This window comes from Epinephelus fuscoguttatus, linkage group LG8, assembly GCF_011397635.1.
Source record: "Epinephelus fuscoguttatus linkage group LG8, E.fuscoguttatus.final_Chr_v1".
NCBI lineage: Eukaryota > Metazoa > Chordata > Actinopteri > Perciformes > Serranidae > Epinephelus > Epinephelus fuscoguttatus.
The window spans coordinates 24,309,497-24,330,746 of record NC_064759.1 but is presented as its reverse complement, the minus strand read 5'-3'; the positions used below and the strand labels follow the sequence as shown (position 1 = coordinate 24,330,746).

At 41.4% G+C, this 21,250-nt stretch overlaps 1 protein-coding gene across 2 annotated transcripts in view; it reads right to left on the bottom strand.

Moving 5' to 3' along the window:
• Positions 1 to 1,017: 1,017 nt before the first annotated feature.
• Positions 1,018 to 21,250, bottom strand: part of aplp1 (amyloid beta (A4) precursor-like protein 1) — a 41,792-nt gene continuing 21,559 nt past the window's right edge. The window contains exons 2-17 of one of the 2 annotated variants that reach the window (XM_049584603.1): positions 14,933 to 15,112; positions 13,785 to 13,914; positions 11,356 to 11,468; positions 10,668 to 10,861; positions 10,262 to 10,578; positions 9,134 to 9,261; positions 7,731 to 7,805; positions 7,452 to 7,610; positions 7,220 to 7,348; positions 6,741 to 6,840; positions 6,487 to 6,654; positions 6,355 to 6,375; positions 6,176 to 6,243; positions 5,967 to 6,032; positions 5,680 to 5,823; positions 1,018 to 3,906 (exon numbers count right to left, since the gene is read on the bottom strand). In XM_049584603.1, the coding sequence (XP_049440560.1) occupies positions 3,805 to 3,906; positions 5,680 to 5,823; positions 5,967 to 6,032; positions 6,176 to 6,243; positions 6,355 to 6,375; positions 6,487 to 6,654; positions 6,741 to 6,840; positions 7,220 to 7,348; positions 7,452 to 7,610; positions 7,731 to 7,805; positions 9,134 to 9,261; positions 10,262 to 10,578; positions 10,668 to 10,861; positions 11,356 to 11,468; positions 13,785 to 13,914; positions 14,933 to 15,112 (2,094 nt within the window). In that variant the 3' untranslated portion in view covers positions 1,018 to 3,804. The remainder of the gene's footprint in view (positions 3,907 to 5,679; positions 5,824 to 5,966; positions 6,033 to 6,175; positions 6,244 to 6,354; positions 6,376 to 6,486; positions 6,655 to 6,740; positions 6,841 to 7,219; positions 7,349 to 7,451; positions 7,611 to 7,730; positions 7,806 to 9,133; positions 9,262 to 10,261; positions 10,579 to 10,667; positions 10,862 to 11,355; positions 11,469 to 13,784; positions 13,915 to 14,932; positions 15,113 to 21,250) is intronic. The other variant, XM_049584604.1, reaches the window with a different exon arrangement.

Below are 21,250 nucleotides of genomic sequence, written 5' to 3'. Positions count from 1 at the left end.
CTGTTTTGAGGCACTCACTCAATATTTTGAGAAACTCGCCCATTATTTTAAAATAATAAATCACTATTTTAAAATACTCACCCATTATTTTGAGATACAACCTCACTATTTTGAGATACCTACCCAATATTTGAGATTTTCATCCACTATTTTGAAATACACACTCATTATTTTGAGATACTAAGTCACTATTTTGAAGTACTCAACCAATATTTTGACATACTCACCCATTATTTGAGATTTTAACCCATTATTTTGAGGCACTCACTATTTTGAGATACTCGTCCATTGTTTTCAGATACTCAACTATTATTTTGAGATAGCCAGAGTTACTAACTTATTATTGTGATAAGCCATTATTTTGATAAAGTTCCTCATTTTTTGTTTTCATTATTATAATTATTACGAGATCCCACGTCATTATTTTGAGACACTCGCTCACTTTAAGATACTAACTCATGATTTTGGGAAAGTTTCTCATTGTAATGACTAACAGAGTTTTTTTTTTTTTTTTTTTTTTCATCACATTGTCAGAAATGGACTTCCATATTGTAATGTATCAAATGTCTTCTGAGTGTACTTTGGGTTTCTTTTTCTCAAGAACTCAACTGAGGAGATGCAGGGAAAGACAAAACCTAATTTTCCACTATGAGTTAGTCAGACAGTTTCCCCTTCTCTTGAATGTGACTTTTACATCATGGGGTTCATTATACATGTTACATCAGGATCAATCGTCAAGCATCTTGCTTCTGTGAGGCGGATGGCCGAATTAAGTTTCCTTGACCTTGTTTTGACCACAGTGTGAGAGACAAAAGCTACGTCAAGAGGTTATTCAAAAAGCACAGACACAGTGTTTTATGGGTCATTCATTTTTTTTTATTACACTATTAATTAGCTTGATCAGTTTTAATTTCTCAGATTGCTTGCAAATACAGTTACACAACAGAGAACATTTTGCCAAATAGGAATATCTGTCTGCTTATTTGTGGAGCATGTCTTTGGTTAAAGGTCTGAATGAAAATGAAGAACAGCTCTCTCAATGATGCTATCAACATCCCTAGAATCAATGCAGTAAAATTGAAATCAGACAGACAGAATCAATATCTAACATTTAGCAACCTGTACACAAATTGAGTAATTTGATTCTACTTGTGCTTAGTGCCACTCCTTGTCAATTAGGCAGCGGCCGTATGTCTGTCTATATTTCACATTTCTGAACGTTATAAACTTGTCAATGTTTTCTCATACAAGCTTCTAAGTTTACATTACAGGTGAAAAGCATGACCCTTGATCCAACTGATTATTACATAGAAATAAAAAATACAGAATAATTACATCCAAAACACAGCATTGTAAAAGGCAATAATGCAGCAATTAAAATCTCAATAACATTGTTTATATTTCGTCGGGAAGTAAGGGGACAGACCAACAAAGAAGTCTAGAATTTGACAGAGGACGTACGTACAAATGTGATTTGAGTAACTACAGTATACACCATTCTAAGTCTGCTAAATGCTGGTAGGAAACCTTCAGTGGTTTGGGAAACACAGGCAAGCTTATTCTCATCTATGGTTTCAGTAGTATCATTACAAGATCAACTGACTTAAACTGTGAACATACAACGTTTTCATTCACTAACGTAGCTGTACAAATTATACAAGGGCTATGACTTCTCTTCACCTGTCATAACACAACTGCAACCTGCAATAAACCTGCCTAACGAGAGAAACTGAAGATTAATGCTAAATCTGTTGCTTATTTGAAAACAAACTTTACAAAAAAACAACTCATAAGTAAATGACTTCTCCTCTGAATGGACAAATGCAGGTTTTTTTTAACGAAAACTTCCACCAATAAGAAATAAATAAAATATGAACAGGTTTTTGTATGAATTATCTCCACTATAGCATATAGATAAAGACTGATGAACAAAAAGCAACATCCCACAATGTGACCTTCCTTAACCAAGATGGTTTGATAGAATTAAGTGGCAAAAGGAAATTCAACCTCACACACTAAGCAGTTAACAATCAGCCAGAAAAAAAGGGGCAATCCCTTTTTACTTACCTATACAGGGTACTATGTTGATCATAAATATGACAAACTACATTGAGTCATTCAGTGAAAAGCTATTTAAGAGGACAGTAACTTAAATATAGCATCTATAGAGTACTAACATTCAATGTTGTTGAGTCCAGATTTGTCCAACTGGGAGATTTAAAGACAAACAGCATGTTTTACTACTATCATGCCTGAGTGTGTTCGGTTTTTACTACGCACACTGACATTTCACATTGCACTATAGCTGTGGCCTCTTTACCCGCAGCTACTCTGTACAGTATAACACGCCTAAGCATTAAGTTCCTCCGCTCTGTTACATGCCTGCCAAATGTGAGCACGAACAGGCTGCTACAGGAAGTGTTGAGAAGGGCACCAGGCATGTCGTCTGTCTGTTGGATGTGTTGAAAGTCACTACTCCTATTTAGGTCTACTGGGGGGGGATGATGCAGTACTGAAAAGAAGATGTAATCTCAACGTCTACCTTAAATACATTCAGAAAGAAGTTACTGTGTCGTTGTCTTGTGCTGGTTTTTACAACAGTCCGTTTTCAATCAGCCATGTTAGGAAAATGTTTCTCCTTCTCGTAACAGCACAATGTACTATTTTTATGTATTATTCCATTACATCGATGCAAATTAATCATAGAAATGTCTACACCTAGTAGTATGTATTTCTTACGTTATTTACAGTGTCCATTTTTGAACGGTGACATTTCCGACTTTTCAAAAGCAATGACAAGAACAACACAAATAAATACAGCAGTATCATACACCAAGTTGTCATGCTTTCATTAAAATAACGGACTTCTGATTATTCTGTTGTACAGTTCTTTAGGTAGCAGTACGGATAAAATAAACTCATTCACTGACTAAATTAGCTAAGTGGAATATTTGGTATATTTTGCCAAATAATTATTAATAATATCGAGGGCAGATCCTCAGAATAAAAATAAAAAAAAAAAGTGATTTTTTTTTTTTGTTGTACCACCAGCACATAGTTCTGTATCGACTAGTGTGGTTTTTTTGGCCTTCTATGTTTTAAAATTAAAGCCTAAATGTCTCACACATTCAAAGAAAGCACCTCCACATCCTCACTTAATGTTCATGTCTTAATATTAGAGGTATTGTCCAATGTTACAGTAGCTCACCGAGGTAAGGATAGAGTCAGTGTTGTAATTGCCCTTTTATCACTGAGTAGGTTTCAATTTGAGAATTACACCATCATTTATTGAACTAGGCTGTCACTCACACTCATCTACACAGATACATTATATCTAACTGTGGTACAATTTGAACGAAAGAGACCACTACTGAAAAATAAATACTATAAAGCATTATGCACCGTTCAACTTCAGTTTCTAGTGAGGAGCAATAGGTCAAGTCATGCCACTGGGATGGTTTTCCTGTCTATGAGGTGAATGTTTTTCAGGATTATGAAACGCTGTGGCACCGCTAATGGAGAGAACAATCCTCAGACTCTAACCCAGAGGAGTATAAGATTACAGTAGGTGATGTGAGTTTGTATCATATCTCATTATTCACATTCTGGTTATGATGATAGGTTGTTGTCGGTCATTTACAATGGGTTTGGGACGTACCCCGTACTTATTCAGTTACTTTATGTTTGCAACACATCATAAATCCATCAAAGGGAGTGTAGCTGGGACACCACTGTAAGGAAGAGTGGGGGAGGGTGGGGACAAAAACAAGTGGTCAGGCATGACTTGTTGGCAGCCCCAGTACCTCAGTTCATCTGTTCAAAGAATTTGTAGGTGGGGTTTTCATAGCCGTGGTTTTGCATTTTGTTGAGCTGTCGTTCTTCTGGTGTCAGCATGGGGTCGACCTGCTGTGAGACACACAAAGGCTTGGGTTATTACACACTAATGACACATATACAAGCAAGGGCCACACCATCAACTTAGAAGTGGACAAAATTGTTTATAAAATATGGAATGGTGGACAGGAATCGTGGAGAAGGATGATGGCTACCGTGGCTTCTGGGCTCGGGAGACCCCCCAGAAGCCTTGTTCTACATATCAATTATTCACCATCTGCCTCTTAAAGGAATATTTGGCTTTTTGGGAAATATACTTATTTCTTTTCTTGCCAAGAGTTGGATGAAAAGATTAACACCACTCTCATATCTGTACAGTAAGCATGTAGCTGGAGATAGCAGCCTGTTAGCATAGCTTAGCATAAAGAATGGAAACATGGAGAAACAGCTAACCTGCTGTCCACAGGTAACATGCCTACCAGCACTTCTAATTAACATGTTACATCTCCATGGATGGATTACTGCAGTGGTGGTCCTAGCCTAAATGGCGCCCTGGGCGAAACCCCCCTATGGCACGGTGGAGTTCTGCCCAATGCACGCGTGCACACACACACACACACACACACACACACACACACACAGGTGAACATACTAGAGCGCAGCTCGGGCCACATTTACCTGACTGAAAACGACCCGAGTCCGACACAGTTTGTTACCTGACATAGTTATTGCTATGGACAGTGTGTAACACGCAGCTCACACAGCAGCGCAGCACAGCACTGAACACACAGTCAACTGGAGCAAAGCCTGTGTTGCGTTCAGGCGTTGTCACGTAAATTACAAATTCCAGTACTTGCCGCTTACACAAAATTACCTCAAAGAGACAAAAACCACCACAAGAAGACACATAACCACAAAAATATGCACAATGACAAAAAAAAGAGACACCACCACAAAGTACATGCGTCCTGCTCCTCTGTAGGAGAGGTGGTGGGGCCTTTTTTTCTCATAATCTGCACATGTACATCCTGTTTGTTTAATCTGTAGGAAAACTGTGTTGCATAAAAAAGACCATTCGTCATTTATGGGCCAAACTACTTTTTCACATAAGTAGCTCAGCTTACCTTTGGACAGAAGCAGACTAGCTGTTTCTGGCTGTATTTACTGTGCATGTGACAGTGGGATAAATTTCAACATCCACCCCTTTCAAAGAAAGCAAATAAGCATATTTCCCCATTTAACCTAAAGGATCATACCAGTCATTTTTTACATCTTTAAGTACATAGAAAGTTAATTAATGATCTTCTTATCTGATTTGTTAGAGACGTTCCTGTGCACAGTGCTTTGGTGAGGTTGGGACATAAAAAGGTAGGGACCAGGTGCAAGACTGTAAACAGCATGCATCCAAGAGGAAGCTACGCAAATCTCGGACACAGCGCTGAGAAAAAGCAAATTTAGCAAATGAGAGTCAGTCTGTGGACAGCTTTCACTTTCACTGGTGATACTGTTTACAACCAGTGACTGACAGTTCCTGGATAATATACCCTTTTAAAAATAACTGATACTAATTTAATTCATATTTTTACTGACAATAAATCACATCACAAGCCTCTAGACTGATACCCATCCCTCCAATAAGCCACTGGTTTACTTATTTTAACACAATATGAAATAATTGAAAGCCAATAGATACCCTAAAGGCAGGAAATTAATCTAAAATCCTTTGTTACACTTTAGACGTTATTACTGGAGGCAATAATGCACAAACACACAGTTTTTAGTTAAACTATTTAGTTGCTTTGAGACTGCCTTGGGCTTAAATTAAAAGCCTATCTTGGATCGTACCTCTACGATGCCATGACTGATAGTGCCGTATGGCTTCCTGCGCACCAGCAGCAGACTGATTACCATCACCATGGCGATGGCCACAGCCACCACGAGCAACCCCACCATGGCGCCACGGTTAAACGTCTCCAGGGCATCAGGTTGCTATGGACAGAAAGAAAGAAATGTCCAGTGAGATGTTAAATAAGGGAGACATGTAGGGACAAAATAACATAGGTCATTTGAATATCAATCTGAACTTATTTTTTTAACACAGGAGCATAATGATGCTGATACTCAGCCCTTACCAGCTCATCTCTCTCAATCTCAGGAGGCTTATTGACGACCTGTTTGAGCTCCACAGAGGTGTTGATCTATGAGGAGAGAAAGTGTAAGACTAAGACAGTAACAATGAAAGAATAACACACACAGAGCACATTTGTCTGAACCGAAGCATACTGTTTTTTAAAACGGCATGGAGACAGGTTGAAATATCACCATCCTTTCCTCATCTTACCTTTTCCTCATATTCATAAGTGGGGCCTCTCTCAGACGTGGTATAATCATATTCATCCACTGCAGGCACTAAGGATGCAAACAAAAATGGAATAAAACATTTAGCTGTGAGCAAAAGTACAAAATACAAAACACTGCAATCATTATAAACAGAAAGAAGAACACTGAAAACCAGCTCACCTTTCTTATTAGACTGCAGCTCTTTATGGAAAACAGAGGGGAAAAAGCGTTGTTAACAACAGCAGCCAGTAAGAAGCAGTTGATCGTTACAGATGTTGAATTTTGCAGGTGTCTGTGTGAGTATGTATATACCAATGTGGGGAGGATAAGGCCTGTTCTGGAAGGCTCTCTCCTCTTCCTCCTCATCATCTTTTTCCTCCTCACTCTCAGCGGGCAGAAGCTCCTCAGTAGTGCGGGTCTCGGAGAAGGAGGTGGTCATGAGCTCACTGATGTCTCCTCTTTCTGCCTTGACGAGCTCCTCTACAGAATTCATCAAGACATTTACACACAGGGATCTGAAGATTTGGAAACTTATAAAATGGTGGTCAATGGTAGTTTAATCTTACGGATGTCATTGTGCAGCTCCTCAGCTAAGGTGGGATCCTTGTACAGCAGTGCAAGACTCTGGTTCATCCTCTCCTCAATTACATGGAGATGTGTGTACACCTGCAAATTATAAAAAAAGCATTCTGCTATGGTTTTCACAGAGAAAGGGCCAACAGAACTCAACAGTGAACTACTTCTTTAAATGAATGAAAATTAAAAGCCCAGATAGATTTTCTATGGAGCCATGAGTCTGAATCAGTATTTGAAGTCAGCAAAGATCGGCTTTGATCTAAGTTTAATCAAAAGAAGATTTGTAACTAGTTCACTTCTGTGAGTTCAGTATTTAACTCATCTGCGGCATGTACTAACTCTTCGGCACACAATGTTCTGTGCGTTTCATGGTCAGCAGAAAGGAGCCTCACATCTCAAAAGCACAGGTGTGTGGAAAAGCCTACCTGAAGCAAATACCTCTCTCTCTTACACACACACACACACACACCTGGAATTTCATCTGCTCAGCCTTCTGGGGGTCGACAGTCACAATATGCTGGTAATGCCTGAGTGTGTGTCTGCGGTCCTTCTGCTCTGCGGCCATGTATCGCTTCAGAGCCTGCAGCACGCGCTCCGGCTGGAAGAGAGGACAGAGTCAGGAAATGCCAGGCAGGGAGATCTAAAGCAGATCCGCGATTGTTGCTTTTTCTCCCGTCCTCTGCACTGCATGACGGACTCACCTGAGGCGGTTCAGACTGTACAGCGGTAAGGTAGTTCTCCAGCGCCAGGCGGCGATTGTTGTTGAGGATGGCCTCCACTCTGGCAAGATGAGTCTCCACCAGCCTCTGCCTCTCTCCAGCGACCTGTTCCTCCAGCGTTTGCAGCACAGACTGGAAGTGCTGGCACAAGAAAAATTACAGAGTGGATACAAGGATGAGAAAAGCTGGTGCTATATTGCCACAGAAGGATTTAATCTATGGAATAAAGCCAATAAAGCAGGTTGACATATGTCTGCTTACCTCATTCAGGGCCTGTCGCTCTGACTTTGGCAGATTCTTTGACTGATTGTCGGCCTCTGCCCATTCCTTCATGATCTAAGGAATTAAATGCACATGATATCAGCTTATTTCTGTGAGTATCAAATACACTATCATGGTATAACATAGACTATAACCTGTATAAACAGCACACTGACAGAGGCATGCAATACAATAAGAAGTTGTCACGTTACAGAAAGTTCAAAAGGAACTACAGTGAAACCCTGTTAAGGGGTGCACCTCTTCACGCAGTGTCACCGATCATTCATGGTTTGATTTTAAGAACGTGGATATCGGGCTTATAAGCATAGTTCGACAATTTGGGGAAAGACACTTCTTCGCTGTCTTGCTGAGAGCTAGATGAGATTGATATCACTCTGTCTCAAACAGCTCATATCATCACTGGCCTGGCATGCTCGCAGGATAGAACTTTATCTACTTGGACATCATTACTTGGACTCTTTTTTTATCTGTAATGTGTATATTCAATCTGTACAAAATGTGAAGAGTAAAAATGACATTAGGTGTTTTACAGATAATATATGCTGAGACTATCTCTGTGCTGGGTGAAGTAACTTCCTCACAAGACAGCAAAATGGAAAAAAAAAAATATGGGTATTTTCTGAAATGTTGAACTATTTCTTTAAAAAGAAAAAGTGGGGAAATAGTCATAATAACAACAACATCCTCAATGTCATCTCAGCTCAAACATGCTGGCAGTAGCAAGACATATTTGGAATAACGCAGACATCATTGTCTGACTCACTAAGCAGTCCATTTTTACATCGAAGGCTAGTTACGGAAGAACAGTAAACCCAACATCACTGTGCATCTAAAGACATGGTGCTTATCGAAACTTGAGTGCAATGGCTTGACTGCAGCTATGAAAACATGGTATTTGTGGTAAAACCACAAATCAAGAAGACAATCTTGAAGTTGCACAGCTGCTGTCTCGTGTAAGATACAGACGCTTGCATACAATCATAGATGATAAGCTCTAACGTCCATCATGTGAAACTCTGTCTCCACTGCAAAGTTTATTAATAGATAGTTTATAATAACTAAATTGCTACGGCTGCAGAGTCTTGTGCTGCATCAAAGTCACATTCAGTTGAAATTACAAAGGAGTTAATTAGAAATGGGAATATACTGTATACTGTGCACTGTCTAAGATATAAATTGTAGGCCTGACTCCTTTTTTAGGGGCATATGTGAAATGTTTATGTTGTCTAATCTGCTTCCCTGGATGCACATTATACATGTACAAACCAGTGGCCTGTCAGTCTGAGAATTAGATTAGACAATGAGAGCATTGTAACAGCGAGTCTCAGTCCAACTGGCCAGCCAGCACACCATTAGCCTGTTCTTAGCCCTGTGAAATTCACCTCATTGATGCGCTGCATCCTGCGCTCCTCCAGGTCTGTTTTGGCACGCAGGAAGTTGGCATGTTCAGTGTCATCCACCGGCTTCTCGAAGTAAACATCAACGCCATCTGTGGGCCGAGGTGTAGTCACTAGATGGATGGGACAGAAAACAGAGGTTATTGCTGTCATGTGAACGTCAAGAGCCAGAGAGCAATTATTCTGTAATTAAAAGCACAGCCCAGGTCAAAATGTGACACTGAGGAGGAAGCATGAGCGAAGGGAGGAAAATTCTGCACTGCAATTTGAGGAAGGGGAAAAGTTAGACAAGTAGCAATGAAAACTACATCTATCCTTCACATTGGACTTCCAATTGAAATGAAAATATGTAAAATGTAAAAATTTCCTTCTGTGTTACATGTATGCAAGTAACGATTGTCCACATCAAAAAAAGACACCTTCTAAAAACAGAAAATAGCAAGAGGGTTTCGACCTCTACTGTTTGAATTAATTATACTTTCAGCAAAAATAACCTCTAACAACACCTTAACATACACGACCTAAAAATGATCGTCAGGCTATTCTTTTAATTGCACACACTGTTTCACACAGACATTGAACGCTGTCTTGGTTTACCATCCTCAGTTTGTTCTTATTCAAGTTCATGTGTAAAGTGGTCAGCTGCTCCATTTACTGTGCACACAGGCATGCGCCCTGCTGAGGCCTGGAGGTTGCTGCGGGTAGATTTGTGACATGCACCAGATCCTAATGACATGCACACGAGTCGTGAGGTCAGTGCACAGTACAGACTGATGAGAGGCTGAACTGGAGATGAATAGGGCGGCAAATACAGCTCCCACATATATTTAGACAGAGACGTCTCTTTGCATGTCTGTGGCATGCATACACCACATGCATACATGACGTGCACTTATGGGCATATGTGTTGGAGGAAAGCAAAGCTGTTACAGGCTGATAAGGTGCAGGAGATGTGCACTGAACACTATATTTATACCCCAGCAGTGACACTGACAGCAGTTATTTAGTCATATGGCTTTTCGTGTTGTTCACCACAGCTACTAAACACTAACTGCAGGCCGAGACTCTTTACAAACAATGGAAGGATTAACAGAACAAATTAGGGACACTCACAGCTGTCTCCCCTCAAGAGAGGTGAGGAGGTGGTGGGTTTGTGGCTTTTCTCGTAGTAGGAGGAGTCCAGATAGTCTAATTTCGGGTACGGACCTGAGTCAATGTTGTACTCGTACTCCTCTGGGTCTTTCACAGCTATTGCCTCCTCTTCTTCCTCTTCTTCCACCTCCTCCTCATCAACTTCCTCCTCCTCCTCTTCTTCTTCCTCCTCCTCCTCCTCCTCCTCCTCCACTACTTCATCGTCCTCCTCCTCCATATCGGCCTCGTCCACATCTGTGTCGGGAGAGGGGCTCGGAGTGGGTGCTGTCACTTTGGTTCTGTGGAGAAGCGGAACAGCCATTACTCTGATGACCACACACTCTGTCGTCCTCCAACATGCCTGTGTTGTCAAGCTGAATCATCTTACACAGAATTGAGCTTTCCACTGGTCTGGGATGAGAATGTCTGAGGTCCAGCGGGGATTTCCCTTTCCTCCGTCTCTCCTTTCCCGCTGGAACTCCCTCGGCCTGGGCAGCACACGTATTCGACCCCCCGGAAGTGGTCTCCACATGGCAAAAGCATCCCGTAGCTGTGGAGCTCCAGATTGTCTGCAGTGCACTCCTGAGAGAGAGGCAATGGATTCCACAAAGTTAATAACACAATGTAAAATGGAGGTTAAAATTCATATTTTTTATGTGAAAGGTTGTGTGAAATACTGCAAAGACTAAATATACCAAGACAGAATTCTGAGTTTCTTCTCTCTGAATATAAAAAGTTAGCAAGAAGTGAAATGAGGGAGTACTGCAGCTTCAAGTCATTCTGCTCTGTAAAAAAACACCTCAGGTAGGCGTATTGATGAAGTGTGACGTGATACACACCAGCGTGCAGACTTGTCTGGTCTAGTCTGCTGTTGCTGTTGCTGTTGCTGTTGGGGCTGGCTACAGAAGTGGTTTTTGAATCTGCACTGGAAAGTTCATTGTGTGCGTGACAATGCCCCCAGTGGAAACTCTCATTAAAATCACCCTCCTGCTTTAATGTGGCTTGAAAACCTTCCTTTTCGCTATTTGTAGATCTTCATTCTACAATTTTAATCATTTAAAAATTGCCCATCTCACCTCCTTAGCAATGTTGTGCCAGTACACGTAACTCTCGCAAGCATCCATCTGCTCCTGGTGGAGGAAACGGCATCGGTCGGGCACCAGCAGGGCTTCACTCACATACTCGCCCTCTGCAGCACGATTGAGGGAAAGGTAAGGTCAGAATAAGATGATGTCAGGTAGTGACAAAAAGAGAGTGTGTGAACGAACATAAGCTGAGCGACACAAAGAATACATGAAACAAGTATATGATAGTGAACTAGGATAGTTAAGATGGGGATGTGGTGCGTAAATTAGGACTGACAGAAAGTATAAATGTGTAATGTACGAGCACTTTGAGCAGACAAACTGCAGCTCCAATAGCCAGTTGAGGACATAAAGTAAAATGTGCTTTGCTTAGAATGAATATAAAAGATTTATTACAGAGATCATAAATGCAGATGACTACTTTGTTCTCTGCAGTAAACTGCACAGAAATGAAGAAGAGGTTTTACTTGCTGTATTTATATGCATTTAAAACCTGTTCTTTATACAACACTGTTATTACATGCTGGTCTTTAGGGCTCACACATAAAGGGAAGTGTTCACCCGTACAACAGGCACTAGAGCAGAAATCAAACAAGCTAGAGCCAGTTTTACAGCGCTTTGCATACGAATCAAAGGGCTGGAGGTTGACTCACTGTTCATTACTCACACATTCATTTACTCATTTACTGTTAGCCTATCTGCCCCCCTAGTGGCTTGTAGCAGGTGTTTCACTGCATACAGTTCTAACAGTAACACAATTGGAAAGCTGTGGCACTGAGAGAGATGAAAAGGGATGTATTTAGATTAATTAAACTCATGTGGTGCTAAAATCATGCTCATCATGTTAGCTTATTCATTAGGTGCATAGAAATGAACAAGTTTGTGCGTTTTTCTGCTTTGACACTGAATCATATACTAAATGTTGATGTATGTTGGGTCCCACTGAAACACCATGCTACAGTCTAAGACTGTGAAGTGTTTTAAAAGACTTTCAGACATCTCAAAAAGATGTGTTGTGTGGCCTGGGCTATTCTGTCTTGCGCAATAAAGCAAGAAAAGGAACAGCTCAACATCTTGGTAAATACGCTCATTGGCTTTCTTAACAAGAGTTAGATAAGAAGATCAATACTTCTAAACAAACAATGTAACCTGGTATTATCAGGGTTGGAAATCAGCACCAGCCACCAGCCAAATGCTGGTAAAATATGGAAGTGGCTGCTCAGCTCACTCACCAGCCAAATAACAATGGTCATCTAGTGAGTGGCTGTTTGATTGTGGAATCCATCGGTTACAGTAGCAAGTGAATTTCCAACCCTGGACATTATTTGTAGGGCTGACCCACATCCTTAGAAGCTTCAATCATTGCCATGATGACTGATGCAAAAATCGGTGTTTGAATGCTCTATTTTAGACCATAGTTACCCAACATTATTCATTATGCATCATTGGGGGTCTCTGTAGTGGTTAGAGCACTCTAGAGCACCGGGTGGAAGGTTCAGGGTTCGAACCCTACTGGGGTCATCAGCAAAGGCATGCGGTCGCAAGAGGTTCCCATTGCCGAATCAAACGGGATCAGATTCCTCTAGGAGGCTTCAGGATGAGAGAGTAACTACGGAATCTGAGCCAAGTCCTCAACGAAGGCGCGTCTCAAGCCCGTTGTAGATGGGTGGTTCCAGACGTAAAAGCAGATTCGAGTCAATTCATTATGTATCATCATTAATTATTTTTAGTTCTTCTCAGACATGGACATTTAAACTTAGTGGTAGTTTTGTGTCTCTGCCTCGCTTTCAGCTAATGTCAGTCATTAAAAATCCATCGTTACTTAAACTATGGGTTTGACCACATGTGACAGGCTCACAGATGTGCTAGCAGGATGTCAAAAACATCAAGCGTCTGGAATAGTTTCACAACTTGCGAAGATAACCCCCAAAAGTTGAGTGTCAGATACGCAAAAGGAAACTGGTGTGTCACAAATCGAAGACAAGCTTGGTAAAATCAATTGGAAATAACAGCTTTGGCATTTTGCAAAGTGTTGTCTTTTTCTGGCTATTATGAGGTGCTAACAAGGTGGCTAATTATCACATTATTTTAGGTGCATAAGAGATGATCCTCCACTCAGACAATGACATATGTGTTTCCCAAAATATTCAACTACTCCATAGAGGTGTCCTGTTGGTCCTTTTGGTCTAGTGGTAACTGCAATGTCCCTGGTTTGAACCTGGTAGGGGACTGTGTGGCATATCATCCCCCTGTCTCTTTCCCCATGTTTCCTTTCTGTTCCCACTATCAAAAAAGGTCAAACACTTGGGAAAAAAAGTACTTTAAAGAAACAGATGGCATGACCTCAAGCACATAGTTAAGAAATATAAAGAAGGAAATCTATGTGTACTTATTGAATGGTAGTGTGGTGTTGTTTTTACCTAGACAGCGGTAGGGCAGGACTATGAAGGGGTGCGTCTGGCAGTGGCCCCAACCCTTCTTACACCAGGCAGGGATGGTGACAGGTCTTTTTGACTCCTCTATATGGGAGATCGGAAGTGCTGGGTACATCTGGACGTACAGGTACATGCAGAGACGACGAGAGACACAAAAACAGATAGATGGATGGACAGAACACAGGGTTTGAAGACAAGAGGAGCAGCGGACAGGGAAAAATTGGTTAGAGCAGAGGTTCGGGAGGGAGGGGTACAGTAAAAGTTGCAGGATCCGAGGAGAGGAGGAGGGAGAGCACAGTCAGTGGGGAGAAGACTAACAGGGGAGAGAGTCATGCAACATATTCCACTAACTAAGCTGCGTGAGGCCTTTGTCTGAAGCCACGTTAGACACGGCACACTGAAGTTATCATTTCAATGAACATTCTTGTCTTTCTGTGTTTCCAATTTCACATCTGACTTCTTTCACTTAAAATTGAGGCCAAACATTTGAAACTCATAATGGGGGTTAATAGTGAGAGAAATGTAACTGGCACAGAGTCTGAATGCACACTAAAATGCTTTCATCACAAATGTCAAGGAAAACAGGGAGGCCTTTGTGTAAAAGCCATCACAGATGCATAATGTGTCTGCTAATCGCATTACAGTCCATTCAGACTCGTGGCTGCTGCTCTCTGTGGCGGCTACGTCTGCTTTCACCTCCAGATGGCGCTTGGTTGCCTTTACTGCTGCACTTCAAATGAATATTTCTGAGGGAGGAGTGAGTGGAGGTTATGTGTACCATTGGTTACCTTACAGTAGATATTAAAGAGTACACATATCAGGTAACAAGAGGAGGAAAAGTGGATGGTGCTATCAATGAAATATTGAAATATTCCAACAGGCCACCATCACTTCACTATATATGGTTAAATATATAGATTCATAGGACAGATGTCAGACAGACCAAATTAGAGAATAAGAATATGTAGTTTCTACAGTTTTGATTTCATGCTACATTCTTTCAAAACCAGCTCTTTGCCATTAAGTGTGATTCTGGTGTTGATAGTGCTGCTGTTCGAAGTACTGATCCAGACTGGTGTTCATTACAGCTGTGCAGGTTTGTGTTATTTCCCTTGTAAGATTCAGGAACCTACCTCCTGACAGTAGGACAGGATTTCGCCGGGCTCTTTGAAGCAGCCCTGGCGGCCCTGAGGATCCGGCTCCCACTGGCCAGTCTGTAGGTTCATGTGCAGGAGCTGACGGCCGCAGAACATGGCAATCTGCGGCTCTGCCACCTGGGGGCCTGGCCCATTCACCTCGGTCATGGCCAGAGCCTAGAGAGCATAGAGAGGGGAGAGAGAGAGAGAGAGAGAAAGACAGGGGAGGTGAGCATGAGTCGATACAAACACAGTGGCAGATTATATTGTGTTTGAAGCTGATCCAGGGAGGGTAGACCACAGATAATTTCTAAATGCACTCCAGCACTAGCCAACATTAGACCTGAGTGTGTAAGCCAGGGTGCGAGACTGAGTGAGTGAAAGATCGAAGCAGAGAGGCGAGAATGTAAGAGGAAGGAAGGAGAAGCTAATGCACAGGAGAATTGAGCGCAAGCTTTAAGAGAATATCGGAAAACCTAAAAAACTGAGGGAAGATCCATAGAAGACTCCCTGTTGAAATAACCGTGAAGTGACTGACAAGAAGAGCTGGAGTTATCGACTGGTGGCCTCCGCTCCATGTTTGCTGACAGCAGTTGACAGCTGAGAAAAGAAGGAATGGATGGTGGATGAAAAGGAAGGTGCTGAGAAAAATATACAAGAGTATGTAAAAGATTGCCCCCCCCCCCCGTCTCTCCTTCCCCTCTTCCAGCAGCCTTCTAGGATGTTGTTATTGATCGTAGGATATGTTGCCTCTGCCTGGGGGAGGGCCCAGGGGAGCCTACGTAGAGGAAGAAACAGCAGCTAGGGCTTGGAGTCAGGTGTTAATACAAGCTCATTGACCGATGGGCCACTTCACTACATTAACACACAGAGACAGAGCTCAGAGAGGAATAAAAGAGGGGAGGGGGTTGGGTAGGGGAGGAAGAAGCTCTTTAAACAGCACAAACATGGACCTCATCTGCCTGAAGAGACAAAACAGAATTTTCAGAAAATGTGACGGCAGCAAGCCCTCAAGAATCACGAGAAACTGCAAAAGCATATCATGTTCCACTGAACGTCTGAGTCATCTCTGGTGCAAAAATGACTTGTTTACCAAGCACATGCACACAGTCTCCTGCAGGTCACTTAGCTCAAGTAAAAACTGTGGGTTTTTCAGCGCATCATTTGACAGTAACATTCACGGTGGAGGACATGTAATAATGTTTACCGTCCAACCCTGAAACTCTTCAACAAGGCATCCCGCGCCCTGGAGCCTATGTATAGCTCATATCCTTTCATCTGCGCTGACAGACAGAGAGATAGACCTACTGACGACAGACAAGACGAGCGACGCTGAGCCAATTAGAAGAAAGTTGCCCAAAGGGAAGAAACGGAGGAGATAAAATATGGGAGAGTGACGCCTGATCAAAGGGAAGCCCTGCTTTGGCCGACCGGAGCTCAAGTGTTTGAAGTCCTAATTAAAATTCATACAGAATAAAATAAATATATAAAACCCTTTGAGTAAATGTACAATAAATATAAAAGGCCCAGAGCAGCCTATGCATTATAATTACGCTAAGAGGAGTTTGTGTTTCTGCATGTCCTAGCAGATTTCTTACAAATTACGGATCTACTTTTCATTACTGCTGACCATTTCCCCAAGCACGGCAGAGTTGTTTTAGATTTATGAATGCATTTCCGACCTTATAGACCAGAGTTTTTCAATTCATTTCAATATTAGTTGAATATAAATTACCACAGGATTACAAAGTTACTTTAAGACAATTAACCCTATCATAGTCAATTTGCTACAGATTTTAAAAAAATTCTTTCTGTGCCTTTAACAGATTTTTTTGGGGATAATTTTTTGGGCTTTTTGCCTTTCATTGACAGGACAGTATTAAGTGTGAAAGGGGGAGAGAAACACTCAGCAAAGTGCTGCAGGCTGGAATTGAACCCACTGCTGCTGCAGCAAGGACATTGCCATTGTACACGGGATGCCTCCTGTGCCCAGAATTTTTTCTCAAATGCTACAAAATTGACTTTTTCTTTTTCTCTCTGTGCACATTTTCCCATTGTTTGTCTTCTGGGTTTTCTCGACAATATTGCTCTCCAAAAACAATGCTGTTTTGCAGCCAATTTTAAAGCTCTGGCTGTCAGCACTTGCTGACAACTTCAGTGTGATGGATTACCCGTCGCAAGCAAGTTTCAAGTCCCTGCACGTAAATGATTGCCTCACAGTTAAATGATTGGAAATAATGGCTGCTTAGAAGGTATGGAAAATATATTTAAAAATCTAAAATAACCATACTGTGCTCTGGGAAGTTGTTAAAGGTATACTATGCAGGACTGTGGGTTACTGTTTTTAAACTTGCTTGCCAGTGAAAGTGAAAGTAAAGGCCAGCTCCAGATTCACGCTCGTTTGGTGTGTCGCCTCGCTGTATTTGCATTTTTGGCGGTACAGTGTCTCTTGGTTGTCTGCTGCTTGTAGTCTGGCACCTGGTTGCTACCTTTTTAGGTTTATGGAGTACACACCCATCAATGTCTCGAGCACAGAAAGTAAGAAGAGAATAAGAAAATACAGGCAGAGGGCGGAGTCTGTGCAGATGAATCCACCGCCACACACTTGTAGTGGGTCATAAGCGATGATGAGGCAGATTAATTCTGTATGAATCTATACATTTATACATATATATATATATATATATATATATATACATTTTAGGGAAATCCTGCATAATATATCCTTAATTTAGGATTTGCAGCAAGTTCACACATGATTAATGTTTAGTTTCACAGTGTGAAATGTTATATCCTATAAAACTGAATGACAGTGTTAGTTATTGATTGTGCTGAATTGGATCTTCTTATCGGTTAAGTGTATTGTTGGATGAGCACAAGAACCCACTGCTGAAGCTGCTGAAACAGTCTTTCTGGTGTAGCTGCTGAGCTAATGTCTAAATAGATATATCTCTTTGACTCAGGGAAGGTCAGTGCCACAAAGAAAAAAAAAAAAAAAAACTTCCGGATATTTGAGAAGATAACCTGGCAACTCCCCCTGGTCCAGCTCTCTCATTCTGCCTGCTCTCCACTACTGCACTTGCAGAAAATCAATGCTGAGCGACTGCAACTGTATCGCCACGTTCCCCCCAATCAATAACAGTCCATCAGGAGCCCGAGGCCCTGACCTCCAGCACGGCAAGGCCGCACACCCAGCTTCCAGCCTGATCTGGGACCAGATTAGATCTCCCTCTTGTGATAACCCCTAATAAGAAAAATCGTTTTAAGATGTAGCCTTCTATGATCTCCACACGTTGTTTGCCGCTGCACACAGCATCGCATAAGCATCACTGAGGGGCCGACGTCACATAGACCCACTCCGCTATGCTGCGTGAATGCCACACAGCCTACAGTATGTAGGTGTTTTATTGTGCTCTCACACAGCAGTGACAGAAGCTGTCACCAGCATGCGTCAGTCCTTTTTCTTCTTACCCCAAAATAGTGAGATTACTTTAAAGGAAGCCTCAGTTGCTGGATAGAAATGTATTTTGCAATATTTCACATCTGTAGTGCTTTAACAAAGATTGGACAGATTGTGAAACTTCTTCAGAAATATAAACACCGATTTGGGAAATGAGTTAATGCATTACTAAGGAGTCTGGGAAACATCTGGCAAGACTATGCTTGAACCCAGGGATGATGATAGAAGCCTGATTTCATTCCAGTGCATGCTATTGACTGTACTTGTTTAAAGAACATAATGTTTTCATTAGGTTTTTTTATCTGATCATGTTTTGTGACATGGAACCTTAATTACTGTATTACACTCAACTATATGGCTTCAGCTCAACTTCCAGTTCATTGAGTTGCATTATGTCTCAAAAGGCTTCTTCTTTTGGACAAAGTCACAGTTTTCTTGTCCCTGACACTTTGCCATTGTTCTATTACTCTCTGGTTGTTTGGCTAATGCAGGATGAGGCTGTTTAACACACAGTGAAGGCTCTGTGAATATAGCATGTGTTCACATCTTCACCGTGCCCTTATCCTGTGAGATATATCTTAAATAATAATCTAAACTTTAAAAATAACAATTTCATTTAGTTGTCTTCACACCAGTGGATAAAATGTTGAGCCATAGGTCTACTGTGTATTTTACAGAACAGTTTTCTTACACCTTAAATCAAGAAGGCCTCTGACCCACATAAAGATTTGACAACCCATAGTGGGGGTCAGGACCCCAAGGCTTTGAACCAGTGCACCACATATCATTGGTGTTTCTGTAAAATTGACTCCAATATCCAACCTGTGGGCAGACCTGCACGAACGTTTATGCACCAGAGTGCTTTTGTCTGTGCAACAGGACAGTGGAGAGGATCTGCCAAGTTGCTAATCTTGTTTAAATCGCAAATTGGTCAGTCGACCAAAAGCAGAGTCTAACTGATAACAACAGTCAATTAGAGAAGATGGTCCAGAGAGGTTGAGGAGGAGGAGAGAGGAGGGCGGGGAAGTGAATGTGTAGCTGAGCATGGTGTTGTTTACAAGAAGAGGAAATCAAAATGTCTGCACACTTATTTCTTTTGAGTACACTGTCTTTATTTCCTAAACTATGGGACATACAGACCGAACAAATTGGCTCCCATATAACTTAAAAAGTGGTTGGCCCACCACTTCAGTCCAGCCTGAAATATATCGACAACTATTGGATGCATTGCCATGAAATATAGTATAGACAGTCATGATCCCCAGATGATGAAGCCTACTTCCTTTGTAATCCCCTGACGATTCATCTTATGCCATCATAAGGTTGACATTTTGGGCTTTTAGTTAAATATCTCAGCAACTATTAAATGGATTGCAATGAAATACTGAATAGACATTCGTGATCACCAGAGGATGAAGCCTACTTCCTTTGTAATCCCCTGATGATTCTTCTTATGCCACCATGGGGTTGACATTTTGGGCTTCTGTTTAAATAACTCAGCAACTACTGAATGGATTGCCATGAAATGTTGTACAGACATTCATGATCCCCAAAGGATAAAGCCCACTTCCTCTGTAATCCCCTGATGATTCATCTTACACCATCATGAGGTTGACATTTTTGGCTTTTAGTTAAAAATCTCAGCAACTCCTGTATGGATAGCCATGAAATGTTGTACAGACATTCATGATCCCCAGAGGATGAAGCCTGCTGACTTTGTTATCCCCTGTTGATTCATCTTATGCCACAATTAAGTTGACATTTTGGGCTTTTAGTTTAATATCTCAGCAACTACTGAATGGAGCACCATGAAATGTACAGATATTCATGATCCCCAGAGGATGAAGCCTGCTGACTTTGTTATCCCCTTATGTTTCTTCCATTGCCATCATGAGGTTGAAATCTCTGGCTTTTAGTGAAATGTTTCAACAACTATTGCAATGATTGCCATGAAATTTGGTACAGACATGGGTCATTGGTCCCAGACAATCTATTGTAATGCCTTTACTAATCTCATGACTTTCCCTTTTAGCAGCTTTATCTGGTCAAAATACTAATTTGTCCGATACTTGGGCTGATGATGATATCTGGAAAATTAAAGCCATTTTCATCAGCCTGAGTTGCACTTTGTGTTTAGTGCGAATTAGTAAATGTTAGCATGCTAAACTAAGATGGTGGACATGGTAACATTATACCTTATTAAACATCAGCATGCCATTGTCATTGTGAGCATGTTGTCATTCTGACATTAGGGTTTAGCTCAAAGTACCACTGTTCCTAAGTACAGCCTCAAAGAGCCACTAGTATCTTTCAGTGTATTTTTCAAAACATATATTCAGTATAAGTCCTTAATATAATCAAATTCAAGAGGTATGGTTTGCAAAAATTCAAAGAGTAAAATGCTTTGAGGTCTTTAGCAGACACATTGCGGTATTCGCCAGATACAGATTAAACAGACACAGTGGTCCTCTGTGGTGATGGATTAGGGCTTTCATTCACAGTTAAAAATAGCTTTTGGTACAGTGAATGAAACACATTCTCATATCGTGATTTGGCTGTTTCTTCCATGTTGCAGCTGTAATTCCCTTTGGACTGACAAACAAGCAGACAAAGATTTTCAATGTCTTGGTGGTACACGATTTCCATTTCGATGCCAACTTAACTTTAGAGTGTTAAGACTGCCGTGGTGTGAGCACGGCAGTGAAAGTCTCCCTGAACATTCCCAGGCTCCATCAGGAGCTGAGGCACACTGATCCAGTTGGCTTCACAATAACGCTTCACAATCTGTCAACAATTATGCTTCTTCTCCAGTTAAGGAGAGGCTGCGGAGCCGCTCTCCATGTCTCAGTGAGAAA